At 40.6% G+C, this 21,395-nt stretch overlaps 1 protein-coding gene across 3 annotated transcripts in view; it reads right to left on the reverse strand.

The window, feature by feature from the left end:
- LOC109922033 (fatty acid amide hydrolase-like) overlaps positions 1 to 20,489 on the reverse strand; it is a 66,658-nt gene extending 46,169 nt beyond the window's left edge. The window contains exons 1-3 of one of the 3 annotated variants that reach the window (XM_048603332.1): positions 20,454 to 20,489; positions 10,086 to 10,142; positions 5,401 to 5,438 (exon numbers count right to left, since the gene is read on the reverse strand). In XM_048603332.1, coding sequence (XP_048459289.1) covers positions 5,401 to 5,438; positions 10,086 to 10,106 — 59 coding nt within the window. In that variant the 5' untranslated portion in view covers positions 10,107 to 10,142; positions 20,454 to 20,489. Of the gene's footprint in view, positions 1 to 5,400; positions 5,439 to 10,085; positions 10,143 to 10,709; positions 10,761 to 12,156; positions 12,390 to 20,453 lie in introns of those variants that run through there. The other 2 variants (XM_048603329.1, XM_048603330.1) reach the window with 2 other exon arrangements.
- Between the last annotated feature and the right edge of the window lie 906 nt (positions 20,490 to 21,395).

Genomic DNA, 21,395 nt, shown 5'->3' on the forward strand with positions numbered 1-21,395 from the left:
GGAAGTTGGTGCACTACATATCAGGCCAAAAGAACTGAGATTACTTTAATAGTGCAGTTTTATAATCACCAGTGAACCAATAACACTCATTGCTGATGTCAAGGAAAGTGACACAAAAAGATCTCGCAATTTGTGTGGTGCAGATTTAACCATTCCTAACTTCAATTTGGCATTAATATCAACACCCAGATCTCCAGCACCTAACAGCACTGATGTCTTAAGTAGCCAATCATATTGAAGAACTCTCACCAACGGCAAACCAGGAGGTTAAAAGTATTGATTATCTTGCACTTCTTAATCATTTTACAGGGAATGAAATAAAGATTGCCTCATGCATGAGTTTAATGTAGAAGTTGAAGTATAAAACTGTAAAAAGAAGAAAATCTATGAAAATAGCATACTGGAGAAATTCAGCATTACATAAATATTGAATCAGTTTTTCAAGACGAGAAATGTTGTTCAGCCTCTTGGGCCTGAAGAAACTAATGTTATACTGACGTACCATTTAAAATCCACTTATCTTCATTCAAAGAAGGTGCAGCTTTTTAAATGCTTCCTACGGCAAGTATACTGGAGGCTTACATGAAATTACATTATTTCGAAATTTTCCACCTATAGGGACTTTAGCAGTATATCATGTGGGGGAAGGCAGAATAAATGTCAGCAACTTCTAGATTTTCAAGTTATTCTTTGCATGTTAAACCAGCCGCTGCTTATCACTGTTGCACTTTAAACACTACAATTTCACTTTGACAGAGGCACTTTAAGACTAAATAAAAGCTAACCTCTTCATTATGCTTTCCGTGGCACTTTTAGATGATATGTTTGGAAAAATATGATCTCATATTATTCGGCCCACGTACTGGTGTTAGCAAACTCAGCCTTCTTTTAAACTGTGCCATGATGTAGCACCATCGGTGCTGTTATTGTGTTATCATTGTCCTTTATCTTGTACTGAAGATTTTCATAGAATCCCTACAGTGTGGAAACAGGCCCTACAGCCCAACTAATCCACACAGACCCTCAGAGCATCCCACCCAGACCCATCCCCCTATAACCCATCTAATCTACACATCCCTGGGCACTATGGGTAATTTAGCATGGCCAATCCACCTAGCCTGTACATCTTTGGACTGTGGCAGGAAACCCAAGCAGACAGGGGGAGAATGTGCAAACTCCACACAGACAGTCACCCAAGGGTGGAATCAAACCCCTGCTCCTGGTGCTGTGAGGCAGCAGTGCTAGCCACTGAGCCACCGTTATAAAACTAAAACATTTGGAGGCATTCTACGCATTTTGATTTTTGGTATAGTTGATGGGACAGTTGATTGTTTGATCCATAAACACATGATGGGCCGGTTTTGACTGTCAAAGTAACAACAAGACCAATAAACCTCAATTATTTAATCATCATTGCATCTGGCCAATAAGTGTAGTAGGGACTGGCATTCCAAAATATTGAACATGGAGCCAGCTTGTGTTTGTGGTAGAATCTCACTATCACGCTGGGGGCCTAATTTTCAATTCCTGGCCAATGCATGGCAAACCCTTCCTTCCATTCTTGCCACACTCAATGGTGCAGTGGCAGTGTCCCTACCTGTGGTCCAGGAGACCTGGGTCCAAGTCCAACCTGATCCAGAGGTGTATCATTACACCCATGAATGTATGTATACGAACACAAAAAAGTCTTAACAAAGAGTTGAACATCTGATAAGTTTTTTCTCAGGAACTTCAGGTACCGGTAGATCACTACTTAAAATGCAAAAAATCCAGAAGTTGCTATCCAAGATGTCCTGATCCAACATGACTTTCCCAAAACTGGTATTTTGCTAACTGACTCACCAATCAAACACAATGAATAACACAAAGCTCCTATGTAGATTAGAAGAAAATTAAACTCATGCACAGCCTTAACCATGTCACTTTAATTACTTCTTTTTGATGGCATGATAAGACTTAATTACTAGTAAACAATCTCTCTGGCACTAAAAGTCATCTTCTACATGAGCGAGTTGCACTCTTTCCGATTTTAATTACTGTTGGGTATTCTAGAAAAGCAAACTCTGAAAAACAATTACTTCCTATAAAAGGAGACCTCAATTACCTGTAAATACTAATAGCATGGTTGTGATATGTGATTTTAACTTTCCAAACACAGACTGGGACTGCCATAGTATTAAGGGCTTAATGGAGAAGAATCTGTTAAGTTTGTACAAGAAAATTTTCTGATTCAGTACGTGGGTGTACCTACTAAAGAAGGTGCTAAACTTGACCTACTCGCTGGAAATAAGGCAGGGCAGGCAACTGCTGTGTCAGTGGCGGAGTACTGTGGGGCCAGTGATGGAAAAGGATAGATCGGATTTAAAAGTTAAAGCTCTAAATTGGAGGAAGGCCAATTTTGACGGTAAAAGGCAAGAACTTTCAAAAGTTGACTGGGGGCATATGTTTGCAGGTAAGGGGATGGCTGGAAAATGGGATGCCTTCAAAAATGAGATAACGAGAGTCCAGAGACAGTATGTTCCTGTTAGGGTGAAGGGCAAGGCTGTTGGATGACTAGAGAAGTTAAGGTTTTGGTCAATAAGAAGGAAGCATATGTCAGCAGAAATCAAGTGATTCCCTAGAAGAGAATAAAAGCAGTAGGAGTATAGTTAAGAGAAATCAGGGGGGCAAAATGGGGACATGAGATATCTTTGGCAAATAGGTTTAAGGAGAATCCAAAGGGATTCTACAAATACATTAAGGATAAAAGAGTAACTAGGGAAAGAATAGGGCCCCTTAAAGATCAGCAAGGCCACCTATGTGTGGAACTGCAGGAGACAGGGGAGATGCTAAATGAGTATTTTGCATCAGTGTTTACTGTGGAGAAGGATACAGAAGCTAGAGAACTTGGGGAAACAAATAGCTACATCTTGAAAAATATCCATTTTACAAAGGAGGTGATGCTGAACGTCTTAAAACACAAAAAGGTGGATATATCCCCAGGACTGATCAGGTGTTACCCTAGAACAATGTGGGAAGGTAGGGAAGTGATTGCTGGGCCCCTTGCTAAGAAATTTGTATCATCGATAGCCACAGGTGAGGTGCTGGAAGGCTGGAAATTGGCTAATGTGGTGCCAGTATTTAAGAAAGGTGGTAAGGAAAAGCCAGGGAACTATAGACCAGTGAGCCTGACATCAGTGGTGGGCAAGTTGTTGGAGGGAATCCTGAGGGACAGGATTTATATGTATTTGGAAAGGCAAGGACTGATTAGGAAGAATCAACATGGCTTGTACATGGGAAATAGTGTCTCAATAACTTGATTGAGTTTTTTGAAGAAGTAACAAAGAGGATTTATAAGGGCAGAGTGACAGACGTGATCTACATGGGCTTCAGTAAGGCATTCGACAAGGTTGCTCATGGTAAACTGGTAAGCAAGGTTAGATCACATGGAATAGAGGGAAAATAACTATATGGATACAGAACTGGCTGGAAGGTAGAAGACAGAAGGTGGTGGTGGAGGGCTGCTTTTCAGGCCTGTGACCAGCAGTGTGCCACAAGGATCAGTGCTGGGTCCACTATTTTTCATAATTTATATAAATGATTTGGATGTGAACATAGCAGGTACGATTACCAAGTTTGCAGATGACACCAAAGTTGGAGGTGTAGTGGACAATGAAGAAGGTTACCTCAGAATACAACTGGATCTTGATCAGATGGGGCAATGGGCTAAGGAGTGGCAGATGACGTTTAATTTAGATAAATGTGAAGTGCTGCATTTTGGCAAGGCAAATCAGGGCGGGGCTTATACACTTAATGGTAAGGTCCTGGGGAATGTTACTGAACAAAGAGACCTTGGAGCACAGGTTCACAGTTCCTTGAAAGCGGAGTCAGAGGTAAATAGGATAGTGACGAAGGCGTTTGGTATGCTTGCATGTATTAGTCAGTGTCTTGAGTATAGGAATTGGGAGGTCATGTTGCGGCTGTACAGGACATTAATGTATGCAATTCTGGTCTCGCCGCTGTAGGAAGGATGTTGTGACACTTGAAAGGGTTCAGAAAAGATTTACAAGGATGTTGCCAGGGTTGGAGGGTTTGAGTTATAGGGAGAGGCTGAATAGGCTGGGGCTATTTTCCCTGGAACGTCGGAGGCTGAGGGGTGACCTTATAAGGGTTTATAAAATCATGAAGGGCATGGATAGGGTAAATAGACAAGGTCTTTTCCCTGGAGTGGGGGAACCCAAAACTGGAGGGCATAGGTTTAAGATGAGAGAGGTAGGATTTAAAGGGCCCTAAGGGGCAACTTTTTCACACAGAGGGTGGTGTGTGTATGGAATGAACTGCCAGAGGAAGTGGTGGAAGCTGGTACAATTACATTTAAAAGGCTCACGGATGGGTATATGAATAGGAAGAGTTTAGAGAGCAAACAGGACTAGATTTATTTAGGAAATCTGGTTGGCATGGACCAGTTGGACCGAAGGGTCTGTTTCCATGCGGTATATCTCTATGACTCTAATCTAATCTTGCTTTCCCTCTATTTGGCTTCGTGACTTGATATTTCATTCATTTTGAGTACAGAACAAAGGATTCTTGTTTTAACTTAAAGAACACTGGTGAGACAGCCTCAGCAGTATTGTGGACTGTTCTGGTCCCTTTGCCAAGAAACAATGTACTTTCCATGGAGGGAATACACTGGACATTCACCAGACTTATTTCTGGAATGATGGGACTGTTCAAGAGGAGGGACTGCGAGGAGATTGGGCCTGGATTCTGCTGTGTTTAGAAAAATGAGCGGCCATCTCATAAAAACTAAAAAAAATTCTTCAAGTGATCCCTGGCTGTGGGATCTAGAACGAGGGGACACTGCTTCAATTAAAGGCAAGCTATGCAGATGGAGATGAGAAGGAACTTCTTCATCCGAGGGTTCCAAACTTTTCTAAGTCTCTACTGAAAATTGCTATGGAAGTTCAGTCATTTAATTAAGTCAAGACAGAGACTGATAGATTTCTAGTTACTCATGACATCAAGAAGTATAGGAATATTGGGGGAATATGGCATTGAGTAGACGATCAGCATGATCCAAAATCGTAGAGTAGGCTTGAGGGGCTGAATTGCCTACTCTGCTCCTACGTGCATGTTAACAATTCTTTATTTGAAATGGTTAAGGAAATACATAATAGCTTGCTGTATTCAAGCAGGTCCTAATACCCTATACTGCACTATTTTGATATCCTACTTATAATAGCCTGATGGCAAAAAGCTCAATTAAAATGAGCAAGGGTGAGCCAAAGGAACAGCAGATGCCATCATTTCTCGGCACAGTGAATTCTAGCCAATTTTCAAAGTGATCTCAGTGATTAGGCTGTATAATTGACAGGTGGTTTCATTCATACTAAAGTATTAGAACATGTGCAAATAATGTACCTCATGATCAGTGGAATTAAAATCAGCTGTCCAAAGATCTGAAAAATAACCATAATAATATACAAAATTACAGCAATGATAAAGAGATTCATTCACACAAGTTTGAAGTTTGTTTTTAAAAAGAAATCAAACATAAACAAGCACTCTTGGATTAGGTGCTATGCAGACAGGCTACATTTGCTTTGTAATCCAGTGTGACAGCCACTACGTAGATGTTGAGCCCACTATTGCAGTAACCAATCTGCTTAAACAAGGCTATTATTTTTATAAGAAATAACAGCAAACTGCACCATAAAGATACCACTCATTAACAGCGTAACAAAACCTCACCTGAAAGTCATTTAATATGTGACCAATGTGGAAAAATATGTTTATTACCTTATAGTGCTCCCACAGGAATTCCAAAACCTTGCAAGCAGTTGTCTGGTGCAAAATAGGGCATAGTTTAAGAGAAAGCTAGTGTCAGACATCATCCCACAATGGAAATGGGCTTTTTTTTTAAGAAATGTTATTTTAAACATCTTAAAATGAAATAAACTGGAAAATAAAAAAAATCACATTCTAAGATGTGCTTGGTCACAACTGCTTCAACTGTTGTCAGTGAAAAAAATCATAACCGGTAGGTTATTATGTTGCTGTTATTATTTCTCAACAAGTCTGCCCTAAAAATAAACTGAAAGAACAAGAGTAGATTTCATTAGTTGCTTGATCCGGAGGTGGTTACAGGAGGGTAATACAAATCTGCCAATTGACCCATCTCTCTCATTTAACATATATATTGCAGACAGCACAGTCAAAACAATCTTGCCACTTAAGAAAGCAGATAATCCACAGAGATGTGCACATCTGAATCATTTTTGATGGCAGAATTCAATTTTACTCTAATTGTTTTCTCGCTGTCACAACAGGACCCGCTCTTAAAGATCTAAGATTCAGAAACACTTACTTCTTTTCCTTTGACCAGTCAGAAGTATAAGTACAAAGTACGACATTAGTTTGAAGCAACAACTGTGTTTGGATTTGAATAGCTACTCAATCCAGTTTGATTTACTTTAAACTGGAAATGGCACTTAATGCAAGAGTTATTTAATCCAGATCATAGAAGTACAGGCAATAGGTAGCTTAATTGCTTTAATTTAAATCTTTTTGTCTCTAAATCTGGCTTTAAATGTACTGCAGACTGGAGAGTTGAAAGCAATTTCTTTTTGGTTGAGATCTTGGATTAAAGTATCTACAGTTCAAAATATGTCCTTAATCAGAAGTACTATTTCAATGATTATGTACTATTTACGCAACATCCAAACAATTTAAATAAGGAAAATTACAGTGATTGGTGTACCAGGCTCAGAATATGATACAACAGGCTTCCCAACACATTTAGAGACATGGAAACACTGCAGAAGATAAGATGAGCAAATATTCTTCAGATGACCCACAATGACACCTCACCCCTTCCATCAACCACTCTTCAAAACATTGAGACAAAAGTAATTTTGTCAGTTCACATTCCTGCAAGGAGCTTCAATCACCAAGAACAGATATATCAAATTTAGACACTCCTGTCATTAATTTAAACAAAGTTTCAATGTGATTTTCCAGTGGATATGGCTTCCATCCAAAACTGTGGTCAGAATGGAAAGTCACACCTTGTTGTGATACACAAAACTTCACCCGCTAAATGGATTTGGCTTTATAGATTAGGGAGATACTGTTAACATTTACATGTTTGTTAACATACTGTATTATTTAAGTGATAGGAATTTCAAGTTTATTTTTAAGCTTGTTCACCCCATGCCTCATAAGGGTACATGGAAAGTAATTTATATTCAATTACAGCAGTAAATTATAAAAGGCAGTTAAATGAAGAAAGAATTCTAAGTAGCACCTTAGGGGTCAAAATTGGGAGAGCTGTCTCATAGACTAGTCATTCAACAGCCCGACATGGTCATATACAATCATACCTTACAGACAACGACAACCATCTTTTTGTCCTAATCCACTGGCCTAATCCAGAAGTGGTGGCACAGCAGTGTACAAGCAGGAGGGAGTTGCCCTGAGAGTCCTCAACTTGATTTGGACCCCATAAAGTATCATGGCATCAGGTCAAACATGAGCAAAGAAACCTCCTGCTGATTGCCATGTACCATCCTCCCTCAGCTGATGAATCCAGTACTCCACCACGTTGAACACCATTTGAGGAAGCACTGAGGGTGGCAAGGATGCAGAATGTACTCTGGGTGGGTGACATCATTTTCCATCATCAGCAGTGATTTGGTAGTTACTGATTGACCTGGTTTCAAGTTCCACCTGTTTGATAAGTATGTCATAGAAAATCTGAACAGATTGGTTAAAGTTGTCTGGGAGGTGAATTAGCCTTTTGGGGGCTCTGGTGGTGCAGTGGTAGCATCCCTACCTCTAGGTCAAGAAAATATCTACCTCAAAGATGTCCTACTGAGAAAAAATTAAAAATCGAAAGACTAATGGAATACTGACTTTGAGATCTACAGGACTAGGATACAAGGACACAGGTCGCTCTTCAGCTGTACAAAGTCTTAATCCTACCTTAAATAATGTGAGTAACTTTGTGAAACACCTCATACATTGGCCTTTAAAGCAGTGTGGCATAGATCTAATAGAATAAACAACATCTACAGTTGTATAATTTACCAGGAGTGATTACAGAATATAGGCTTGTAATTCCTAAAACATTGAAGGTTAAGGCATGATTTAATCAAAGTTTTCAAGAGATTATGTGGGAACAGATGGGATACATAGGGACTATACTTACTGTTTAAGAAGTCTAGGACGAGATGACTATCTAAAAATTAGAACCAGTCCTTTCATGAATAAAATTAGGAAATACTTCTCCACGCAAAAGATAGGAGTCAGTGAGACCACATTTCAAATGTTGACTGCAATTTGGCCTCCTCTTTCATGGAGAAGGGTAAATGCATTGAGGCAGTTTACTGGTTGGATAAACTGGGCTTCTTCCCACTAGAATTTAGAAGAAAAACAGGTGACTTCACTGAAAGTATACAAGGTGCTGAACAATCTTGGCAAGATAAACATGGAGGGATGTTTACTCTTGTGTGCGAGTTTAGTACTAGGGGACACTGTTTTAATATTAGCTGTCACCCTTTTAGGACAGAGATGAGGAGAAATCTTTCCATCTGCGAGTCAAGAGACTTTGGGACATTGCTTCAGAAGTTGGTGAGGCAGGTTCAATGAATATTTTGAAGGCAGAGGGAGAAAGATTCTGGTCAGGTAACAAATCAAAGGTTATCGGGGGTGAATGTGAATGTGGAATTCAAAAGAAACAGATCAGCCATGATCTTATCAAATGGCAAAACAGGTTCAAGGGACCAATGTATTCTTCTACCTATATTTCACATGTTTGCATGTCTGTTTATAAAATGGAAAGGTTTTTGTTAACCTAAGGTATTAGGACACATAGGTCAAAAACATGCATACTGAGTTAGGTCACAATCAGCAACAATCTCACGTCTGAATGTCCTCCAGCTTCACATATTGAATGGTCCCTTGTTCCTAATAGGCCTTACTCTTTCACTGACTATTCTCTTCACTTTGATATATCTGTAGATTGTCTTGGGATTCTCCCTAATTTTGCCTGACAGTGTGCTCTCTTGCTCCACCTTTGCTCTTCTAATTGCTTTTTTTGAGACCCACCCCAGCATTTCCTATACTCCTCTACTGCATCGGTTATTTTGCTCCCTTTGTACCTGTTGCATGCCTCTCTTTTTCTTTTTATCCAGTCCTGAATACTCTTTGACATTCATGGTTCTCTGGGCTTGTTGCTCCAAAATTTCACCCAAAAGGGAACCTATTGGACCTGCATCTTTTTGAACTCCTTCCACTGTTCTGCTGTAATTTATCCTCAAGTAGCTGTTCCTAGTCTATTTTGGCCAGATCCTGTCTTATTTTAATAAAATCACCCATACCCCAATCCAAAACCCTTTCTGCAGACCATCTTTCTCCTTTTCCTTAGGGAAATTCATCGCTGCTGTTGGTATTATCAATAACTCTCTGGATAGAAAAAGAGGAAGACTGTTCTGCGACAAAGTGCATCAGCACAGCACACAACTGGAACTTTTATATCCTCACTCCTTACAATGTATTTACAGATACCAATAACTGAACAATGTAGGTTTGTCTGATGCTGTACTGAAGACACTATTCTCATCTTTAGATAGAGTAGACAGCCAGAGATGTTTCCTAGGATGGAGGTAGCTATTACGAGGGGGCATAGTTTTAAAGTGAGTGGAGGTAGATATAGGGGAGATGTCAGAGGTAGGTTCTTTACTCAGAGAGTGGTTGGGGCGTGGAATGCATTGCCAGAGAGGGAAGTGAAGTCGGCCTCATTAGGGGCATTTAAGCGACTATTAGACAGGCATATGGATGATAGTATAAGGTAGGGGTGGAGGTTAGATAGACCTTAGGATAAGGGTAAACATCGTGGCTGAAGGGCCTGTACTGTGCTGTACTGTTCTATGTTCTATTACATTTTAACTTCCCTACATAAATAAAAAGGTAAACATTAACATCAATAATGCTTTCAGCAACAAATATTGCTTGTTCCACAACAATCACGTGGCCAGAAAAATAAAGCTACACAGTTCATTTTGAATACCCGTTTTTTCAAGATCAGTTCCAATATGTTCACTTACTGTGTTTGATAGATGTGCCATTATTTTCAATGAAAGGCCAGACAGACGTATTGCTGGCTGAAAAAAAGTACAAAAAAACTATTTAATAACTTTAAGTTTATCTGTTTTTTTTTTCATTTAATTCTCAAGATTGATTATTGCTATTTGGGCTGATTAATCATATGAATAACTGTTGGGTTACATGAGCATAATTGTATCTGCTTTTTTTGTGTGTTTTGAGCCAGTCTATTTATTCTGTTGAATTTTTATTAAATTGAATATAATCACTAACAGAACTTTGAATCACTCACTTTTGTCCTAGTTTCTTCTTTCTGGCACGCATCCATTTGGCAATCAGTTGGGGCACATTCTTAACCCTCATAAAATAAACTACATAGCTTGTCAACTGGTAAGCAACTTATCTACCTTACCTACATGTCATATCTAATTTAATGTTAGAAAAACAAAACCGAAATGTAACTTAAAATAATTTTAAAATAAAGTTAAAAAATAGTTTGCAGGCCTTAGTAGCAGAAAGGGGTCACTAATATTTGGCAGGAAAAATAATCAAAACTTTAAAAGGCAAATAGAATTCTCAGTTTTGTAAATAGTAGCACTAGAATTCAATTCAAACTTCTACATTACCTTAATTTGCAATTGCAGTTGTTTTGGGCACCCCATTCTGGCAGTGGGTGATTGCTGCATTTTGGGGCAACATGGTGGCTCAGTGGTTAGCACTGCTGCCTCACAGCACCAGGGACCTGGGTTCAATTCCACCCTTGGGCAGCTGTCTGTGTGGAGTTTGCACATTCTCCCCGTGTCTGTGTGGGTTTCCTCCCACAGTCCAAAGATGTGCAGGCTAGGTGGATTGGCCATGCTAAATTGCCTGTAGTGTTCAGGGATGTGTAGATTAGATGGGTTATAGCAGGATGGGTCTGGGTGGGACATTCTGAAGGTCAGTGTGGACTTGTTGGGCTGAAGGGTCTGTTTCCACACGGATTCTATGATTGGTTATATAAAAGCAATGGAGAAGCTGCAGCACAAATTCACTGGATGTAACTAGCAACTAGGGGATATTTACGAAGAGAAATGTGACACATCCACTGGAGCAAATAGGTTTTCTGTTCAACAATACATATTCAAAAAAAACCCAACAAGTCTGAAGGTCGGTCACCACACCTGAAACATTAACTTTGATTTCTCTTCAGAGATGCTGCCAGACCTGCTGAGCTTTTCCTGTAATTTCTGTTTTTGTTTGTTTTCCAGCATCTGCAGTTCTTTTTATCTCATTATCTGTTGTTCTTTTGTTTTTTTTAAACATATATTGGATTTTTCTGCATTGGTAACATTTGATTTCTATCGGATTCTGGCCTATGATGGGAAGGATTTTCTTTGCTTTTGGTGGATTCAACAAAGCAGCCAGGTTGCACTAGGACTCCTTCACATAAGTTGTGGGATGTCATTCATTTCGTTTAATGCTTGTGAAGATATCACTGGCGTGATGTGTAAACTATTAAAGGTCTTTCAGAACCAAATTCAGCAGGAGACACGACTAGTCCTATGTTCAAGAACTGAAATGTGTGTGAAATTGCCAGTGCAGTCAAATTGAACCAAATATTGTACTTTATTATAAGAGATCAATTTGACCCACTTTTGGGCCGGCAGTGATGGTTTCACACCCGTTTCTGGCGCTCTCTACTATTGACTTTGACTCATTTTGCTTCCCTTGGTAAGGTTTATTCACCAAATTCTTCAAACCTCATAATTTATGAGATAACGACAAGTACGAAACCTAATCGGCTGTGTTGTTATCTTCCTTTTATGGTTTCGCGTACATGCACTGGAGGGGGAGGAGATGTTGGTATTTGACCATGTCCTAGAAAGGAAACTGAACCCGGAAAAGAAAGAAAGGACATTTGGGGGCTGGGCTGAATGAATAAAAAGAGAAAGACGATTGTAGAAATAATGCAAACGATGGAAATGCCAAAAAAGTTGAACAATCTAAACGTGGGGGGGGAATTGCAAGCGTGCAAAAAAAGTGTGGAGGGATTGGCCAGTAGCACTCAGCTGGGGTCAGGCTTGGATCACTTACCATGTCCTTCAGCCCATAATGGAGCGGGCAGTCCGCTTTCCCCTTCTCCCGAATCACAGCCTTTGTTGAAGCGCCAGTGAAGCGGTAAAGAAATGCAACATAAAAGACAATCACTAGAAACACCAACCAAACCAACTCCATGGTTGCACAGGACGGTGGGGGTTGGGGGGTACAAAAGAAAGCAGATCGCTAGCGCTGTCCGAGCCGAGCCGGAACGTTAAAGTCTGCAGCTCCGTGCGGGATGATCCCCCAATCGATCCGCCCCGGGTTTTCCACTCCCGCAGATTTCCTGTACCTGTCCCAACTGTTGTCATTAAAGGGGTAGGTCCTAAATCTATATTTACCCGACCAAAAGTCAACACACGAGGAAGGCATACATAGCAAGGACACTTTACAAAAAACAGAAATTGCTGAAAAATCTCAGCAGGTCTGGCAGTATCTGTGGAGAGAAAGCAGAATGAACATTTCGGGTCCAGTGACCTTCAGTTTTTGTTTTAGATTTCCAGCATCCGCAGTTCTTTATTTTTGTTTTGACTTTGTTTATAATTTTATTTTGCTGATGATGCTCAGGCAAACTAGTGTCTCCTCAAGGGTTTAATAAAAAGTGTTGCATATAATATCTCTGAATAGAATCATAGAATCCCTGCACTGTGGAAACAGGCCCTTTGGCCCAACAAGTCCACACTGAACCTCAGAGTATCCCACCCAGACCCATGCCCCAGTAACCCACCTAATCTACACATCCCCAAACACTACGGGCAATTTAGCATAGCCAATCCACCTAGCCTGCACATTGTTGGACTGGGGGAGGAAACTCACGCAGACATGGGGAGAATGTGCAAATTCCACACAGATAAGTCACCTGAGGGTGGAATCAAACCTGGGTCCTTGGCGCTGTGAGGCAGCAGTGCTAACCACTGAGCCACCGTGCCGCCTGCATAGCTTGTTTATAAAATAAATATGTTGATGCTGACTGTGGTAATGCCACTCTCTAGTCATTGAGAGGCCCAGGTTAATGCCCCAAAGGGCTTTAGTCGTACAGTGGTACTGTCCGCCAATGTACACTCCAGAGGTGTCTGATAAGTAAGTTGATTTTTAAAAATGTACAAGTTGGAATTGAGCCTCTAGAACAGCAAATGATCTTGATCACATCAACTCACTACGTTCACAAATCTCTTAATCTCTATTTTCTTCATCTACATATTTTGTTTTTGATGTAGTTTCCGTTAAAACCAAACACGAGGGAGTCCAACTCAGAGGGCTATTGTGCAGTGGTACTGTCCTCTTGTGCATCTCCAAATTTAATCTCATTGGCAGCCAAACCTTCAGATGCCTAGGCCCACAGCTCTGGAGTACTTTACCTAAACCTCTCTTTGTCTATCACTCTTCTTGCTTTAAGGTACTCAATAAAACCTATTTGACAAAATTTTTGGTAATCTGCTGAAACATCCCTGTGGCTCCCTGTCAAATTTGTTTGCTAAAGATCATTGGAAATGCCTTGGGATGTTTATCTACTTTGGCTTGTATTTATATATTGTGTTCAATGTTGTGATCCTAAAACTCTAGTCTTGATTTTTTTCTGGTGGGATTGAGGTTTGTTTGAACAGTCGGACTGGTACATGGGGAGCTTGATCATATGTAGAAACTCGGGTAAGTGGGGAATGTGGTGAGCTTGCCAATCTTAATGGCAGGGCTTGATTTGAATAGACCTGTTCACAGTTCCTATCTGACAATGGTCACACTGACCACAGGTTTGATAAGCTGGAATGTGAGTTTTTCAGCAGAAATCAGTGAGGAATGTATTGGGCATGATTAGCAGCTGAACCTCCAAGAATAATTGGGGAGGTTGGGGAAGGCTTTGATAAACATTAGAAAGGTTGTAACCAAGGACTCATCTATCAACAGATCCTCAGCATCCAAAAGCACGGCCATAATCCTCCTCCCTTGCGACCCATCTTTCAATTCCTGTCCTCTGATTCCCTACCCACATCCTCTGGACTCCTCCTCCCTCAGCCTGCTATCTACTCCCTTGCCCTTTGGTCACCCAAGATCATGAGAAATTGGAGCAGGAATAGACTATTCAGCCCATCTAGCTTGCTCCACTATTTCATAATATAATGGCTGATCTGATTGTGGCTTTACTGCCCCTTAACTACCTTGACTCAGCCTTGACTTCCTTGTGCATTAAAATTCTGTCTAACTCACTCTTAAATATATTTAATGATCCAACCTCCACTGCTCTCTGGTGAAGAGAATTCCAAAGACTAAAAGCCCTCTGAGAAAATAATTTTTTCGTCATCTTATTGGAAGGCCCCTCATGTTTTATATTCTCCCAGGAAACACCTCTCAACATCTACGCTGTCAAGTCCCCTCAGAATCTTATGTGTTTCATTAAGATCACATTTTTCTAAACACCAATGAGCACGAACCTGATCAGCTCAACCTTTCTTCATAAGTCAACTCCTTCTTCACAAAAAAATCAGCCAAATGAACATTTCCTGAACTGATTCCAGTACAAACCTATCCCTCTTAAGTAAGCAGACAAAAACCTAACAATACTCGAAGTATAGTCTCATCAATGCCCTCAACATCTGTAGAAACACTTCACTTCTTTTATACTTTATTTTGCATTGCAATAAAGACCAACATTTCATTTGCCTTCCTAATTAGTTAATTCTTGCAGTTGCTGTAACTATAGGCTAGCTTTTTGTGATTAATGAACAAGGGTACCCAGATTCCCTATATCTCAGTATTCTACAGTGTCTCTCCTTTCTGCTTGTATAGTCATCCTGCCTAAGTAGACACATTTTCCTCCAACTGCCAAAATTTAGGCTACTCACTTGATCGATATATATCCTTTTATAGACTGTTTATCTTCCTCTTACTTTCCTAACTATCTTTGTAATGACAGTAAATTTGACTGTAATACAGTCAGCCTCTTCCCTCGGGTGATTAATATAGATGGTAAATGAGGCTCAGCAATAGTGTGATGCTGCTGTAGTTACAGTTTGCCAAGTTGAATGTGATTCATTCGTCCGAACACTGTTTCCCATTAGTTGGCCAATTTACTCATTTGAACAGCTTTTAGATTTGTCCAAAAATTAACATTAATGAGACAATGATTTCTTTCATTGAATTCTTTTAAAAATAAATCACTTATTCTGTGAATGTGAAGGAAGCATTTATTATCCATTTGTGCTTGCCCTGAGGTAAATAGTGTATTCACTCTAGGAGATAGCAAGAACTGCACATGCTGGAAGTCAGAGTCAATACAGTCTGGAGCTGGAGGAATACAGCAGGTCAGGCAGCATCAGAGGAGCAGGAAAGTTGACGTTTTGGGTCGGGACCCTTCATCAGGACAGCAGTCACAATAAAATTGAATTCCATACTAAGTTTGAAAGTGAGATACACCAAGTACAAACAAGAATTTCAAAGTTAAACAAAGCCAATTACAAATCTATGAGTAGAGAACTAACTAAGGTTGATTGTGTAAGTTAACCAAAAACTACAATAGTAAATAAACAGGGGGAAGCATTTGAGGAATAATTTAGAACATTCAACAAAAATATTTTCTGTTGATAAACAAAAGCTCAGCTAAAAACATCCATCTATGAATTATTCAGGAAATGGGTATTAGATTAAAAGAAGAATCTTATAACTTGCAAACATTAGTTTCAAGTAGGAGGACTGGGAATGTTTAAATTACCAACAAAGGACCATCATAAAGTTGATAAGAAGGGGAAAGAGCAGAATACAACAGTAGCCGATCAGGGATATAAAAAAGATCTTGTAAAACAGGGTTATCCAATCTTTCCAAATGGCAAGGGGAGGGGATATTTCAATTTTTCTCTCACTTTATTTTGAAATAAATATTCAGCAGAACAGTAAAAATGAATTTCAGAAAATTCCAAAGCAATATGTTGTCAATTTAAATATTTGAGTAATTAATAAAAATGAGCATTAAAAACTGCCAAGCAGCAGAGCTTACTCATAAAATTTATCTTTTCCTTTAAAAAGCAGAATTACAGAGAGATAGTCTAGGCCTCAAGTCCTGTTCACCAGGGAAAAGATGGAGACATGAGCTAAACTAAGGAGTCAGGTAGAACTAACAATAACCCAATGGTTGTCTCTAGTGACAACTACTCTGAGTTGGTCTTAGTGGAGGTTCATACAAAAGTGGAGCTCAGATTTCAGTTGCCTCTCACCCTCGGTGTTTTACTCCTGCATCCTACTTTATTGGATAGTGGTGGGTGTATATCTTAATCATTCTCAATTTCAGGGTTTCTCACATTCTGTCCCTCAACCGCAGACTCCTTTTCACATATCTCCTCCCTCACTTAGTGCCTCACAACCCTCACTCCCTCATACTCACACCCTCCATCCTTCATAATGACTCTCTCCTTTGCACTCACCTTGTCCCTAGCTAAATCTCATATCCTCCATCCCTCACTCACTCACACACTCCCTATCTCGCACACTTCTTTTCTGTCACCTAGGGCCCTGTGGGTTCAATAGCCTGTTCTGTCATCTTGATTGCAGTCCTTTGGGGTACTGGCACCTGTGAGGGAAGGAGGGGGGCACTTCCTCCGTCTGCCCTGCTCCATGACTCAGTTCTGTTGCCTGTCTCTGAGAGACAACACTTAATACATAGATGAAGATACAGTGGAGACACTTAGAGCTCTATAAAACCATAATTCATTTATTAAGTACTTAAACAAATAACACACTTTTAACGACTAGAGATACCTCAATCACTGTCTTTCATTACCCTGATTTCTGTAACTAAACCCAAACATTACTCCCTGGGAGAGTTTGCAGCTGGCCAGACTGAAACTACTCGATATCTTCACCACATCTCGTGATATAAGGTACCTTCTTACAATGTGAGTCTTTGAAGTGTTGTTGAACAAAAGGATTTCTTCAGGCTGTTTATACACAAGTTTCTGTGCCAAGTACGTTCCTTACTTTGAATTATGTGTTCACATGACCAATCCTGAATGTTCTGTCCAAATGTATACATTATTTGGACTTACCGTGCACGTGAGCAATCACAAACGTTTTGTCCATTCCTGCAGTTTTAACACTTTGCAGATCTGACTGACTCAGCGTACTTCCATTCACAAAGCAACCCATTGTTAGGCCCCTTATCAGTTCGTGTTGTCTTCCTGTTATCTTCAGCCTTATCCAACAGTTCATCTTTTTCCCGCGTCCACAAGACAGGCATCCCAAGCCTTACAGAGTCTCCCACACCACCATCACCCCTCCCCCAGCAGACTAGCCATTGGTGTTCCTGATGCAGAAGCAACAATAAAAGGCATAAGTAGGCAGGAATAAAACTACTTTAGAGATAGCAGGAACTGCAGATGCTGGAGAATCTGAGATAACAAGGTGTAGAACTGGATGAACACAGCAGGCCAAGCAGCATCAGAGGAGCAGGAAAGTTGACGTTTTGGGCCTAGACCCTTCTTCAGAAACAGCTTTCCTGCTCCTCTGATGCTGCTTGGCCTGTTGTGTTCATCCAGCGCTACACCTTGTTATCTCAGGAATAAAACTACTCATGTTTGCATAGCTCACTGCTCCTCCAATCAGAGACAGTTTCCATCTCACTTCTGGTGATGGGCTCATCAGTGAACCTATCAGCAGTAAATGTGCAAGAGAAATGGAGTCTGAATGGGGGAGGACCTGCTGGTTAAATCTTCCAGTGTGCATCCTATTTTTCGAAAGCCTATGGTGGCTAGGACTGTACCCTCGATGCCCCAATAGGCCTCCTGTTGGACAAGCTTATTTTATTTTTTGCTTTTATTCCTCTTCATTTTCCAATGTAAATTTGGAAGAACAGGTTCAGCAGCAACAGAAAGATGAGGTCAGTGTGCTGTGTTTCATAAGAACTCCATCTCTTGATGGTACAAGTAGCGCACAGGCAGAAACTTTACCTGGCTTTATTACATCACCAGAAAGTGACACGTACAGCTGCTTTACAGCCTGAAGGATGGTCTATTTAGCCAGCCCTTGGGTGTTCAGTGAAATGGTGAGTGCTGAGTGCCTGTTGGGGGTGGGAAAGTCCTCAGTCCTGTCTCCACCACCTGACTCCACTATCAAGTCCAAATTGAGCCCAGAGTGCTAATCAAAAATGTGAGTTTGCCAAACCTAAGATTAAGTTTTAGGAACATATCATTCAAGACATTGGAATCACAACTGATCCACAAAAAAAAGCTATACAAAAATAATTTTACCAGGAATGCCACAAAAGCCTTATTGAAGGAAAACAAAGACCTCAATCTTGCTCTATTGAGTTATCAACCTTCACTTCTACAGTACAGGTCATCTCTGTAAGAAAGGTTAGAAGTTTCAGAACACAATTTCTATTTCTGTCACTTTCTGTCACACACATTAAAACCTAACATTACTGAGAACAATCACAAGACATAAGCAGCAAGAGGAAAAGCAAAGGGACAATCTCGTTCAAAAATTCAATATCAGGCATAGAGCATGAGAGTTATTAGAGATGAATCCTAAAGAGAGAGTGGAGAAGGGTGATGTTATTCATGTTGTTTAATAGAATAGAAAAGCAGATTTTTAAAAATAATATGTGGAACTTGGAAATATTGATGTGCTGAGAGACTTGGGTGTACTTGTTCAGAGAACATGAGCATACAGCTACATCAAGCAATTAGGATGCTGGCCTTTTTGGCCTTTATTGCAAGGGGATTTGAGTACAAGAAAAAAAGAGGTCCTGTTACAATTGCACAGGGTTTTGATGAGTTCACACCTGAAATGCAATATGAACTTACTACCCTAGAGGGTTATAAATGTTCCATTATTGAACACAGTTAAGGCTGAGATGGACAGATTATCGGTCTCTCAACGAATCAAGTGATATGTGGATTGACAGGGAAGTGTAGTTTAAGGTTTTTGCAAAGATTTGTAGCTCAGGTTGTGGATGAGGTTGTTGACTTGCTCACTGAGCTGGCTTGTTTTTGTTCTGACATTTCATCACCATACTAGGTTACATCATCAGTGAGGCCTCTGATGAAGCGATGTTATTCTACTCCGCTTGGAATTTATACTGTCCTGTCCGTTATGGTGACTTGTGTCATTTGCGGTTTTGTTCTGTTTGGGTTTGTATATGAGGTCCAACTCTATATGTTTGTTGATTGCATTATGGGTTAAGAACCGTGCCTCTAGGGATTCCCATGCGTGTCTACGTTTGGGTTGGGCTACTATGGTTACCTTGTTCCAGTTAAACTGATGGCCTTCATTGTCTAAGTGTACTGAGATTAGGGAAAGTTTGTCATGTTGTTTTGCTGCTGGCTGATGTTCGTGTATTCTGATGGCTAGTTTCCTTCCTGTCTGTCTGATGTAATGTTTGTGGCAGTCACTGCATGGTATTTTGTAAACTGCATTGGTTCTTTAATCCTTGTGAGTGTTAGTCATAGCGTGGTGTGGGTTTGTGTGCTACCATGATTCCTAGTGGTCGTAGGAGTTTCGTTGTCAGTTCTGATATGTTTTTGATGTAGGGCAGTGTGGCCAGTGTGTTAGGGAGTACTGTGTCCTGTTGTTGTTGTCTATTTAGTAGGCAACAAATCCGAGTTACAAATGTTTGCAAAAACCTTAAACACCTATGGGCGCAACACTCTAAAAATTGCCCAACAATGGGAAAACACCAACTGACTCAGTGCTACCCACAAACAACTTCACTTTCTCCACGAATGCCTCAGGAACCGGGTACTGCCATGCAGCATGAAATACAAACCTACACTCAACAACCCACAGGCCATAAAACAGCAGAACAGAACAGACACAGAATGCTATGGGTAATGATTAATGATGCCCATAATCAACTCTACAAGTACGCATGGGAAATTTTGTGCCAAAAATCACAGTATCTAACTACTACCAACACTAGAACAAGCCATCACCATCAAACAACACAGGACCAAAACAAAGAAGAGACAAGCTACAGGAGAAACATACCAACCTGATCCACCACAAAGACAGGGACAACAACAATCTGGACACATGGATAAGAAACCTATCCAGCAGATGACTCACAGAAACTGAGAAAGCTGTCCTATTACGTGGACTGAACTATAACCACAAAAATGCAAACAGAACAGACTTCATGGCTGCCCTGGAAACTACATTAAAAGACAACAGACTCATGGTCGAAACACAACAAGCCATCCGACAAACTATAATCCCCACACTAAGCCAAAGGAACAAATGGGAAACACTGAGTACATCAGAGAGAAAAACACTAGAAAAACTCAAGAAAGACAAGAACATTATAATCCTACCAGCAGACAAAGGGCACATGACCGTCATTATGAACAAACTGGACTACGTTGAGAAAACACAGGCTCTGCTCACAGATGCAACCACTTACCAACAGGTGGCGATAGACCCAACACCGCAGCTAAGTAATAGGATCACCCAGACACTGAAGAGACTAAAGGATGCAGGACAGATAGCCAAGACCAACTACATGAGAATGAAACCAGAAGACACGAACACCCCCCTGCTTCTATATGCTTCCTAAAGTCCACAAACCAGACATCCCCCTCAGACTCATTGTTTCCCTATTGGGCACATCATCACACAAACTGGCCAAGGACCTACAACAGAAACTGAGACACCTAGTTGATGGATCACCCCATTGCATCCACTCAACCCAAGAATTCCTCAATACCCTCAAGAATATAAAAATCAGCGACGACAAGATTATGGTACCCTTTGATGTCACAGCATTATTCACGTCATTGACATCCCACTAACCAAAGAAACACTGGCCACATTACTAGGGGAAGCAGGAACGCAGACCAGCAGCTCCATCAGCAATGACAACATACTCAAACTGCTAGACCTGTGCCTTACCACACACTTCATCTTTAACGGTCAAGTATACAAACAGATCAGTGGTACACCCACGGAGTCACCCCCATCTCAGGACTCATTGCAGAGGCAGTCATGCAAAGCCTAGAACACACCACCCTCCCCCACATTCAACCTAAACTATGGATCTGGTACGTGGATGACACATTTGTCCTCATTAAACGCACCAAACTAGAAGAAACCTACCACCTCATTAACAACGTATTCGCCGGGATTAAATTCATGAGAGAAGAAGAAAACAACAATCAGCTTCTGCTTATGGACGTCAGAGTTGAACATATGGCCAATGGAGTGTTCCAAACCTCGGTATACAGGAAAGCAACCCACACTGACCAAATCCTCAACTT

Source organism: Rhincodon typus, chromosome 11, assembly GCF_021869965.1.
Source record: "Rhincodon typus isolate 14 chromosome 11, sRhiTyp1.1, whole genome shotgun sequence".
NCBI classification, from domain to species: Eukaryota; Metazoa; Chordata; class Chondrichthyes; order Orectolobiformes; family Rhincodontidae; genus Rhincodon; species Rhincodon typus.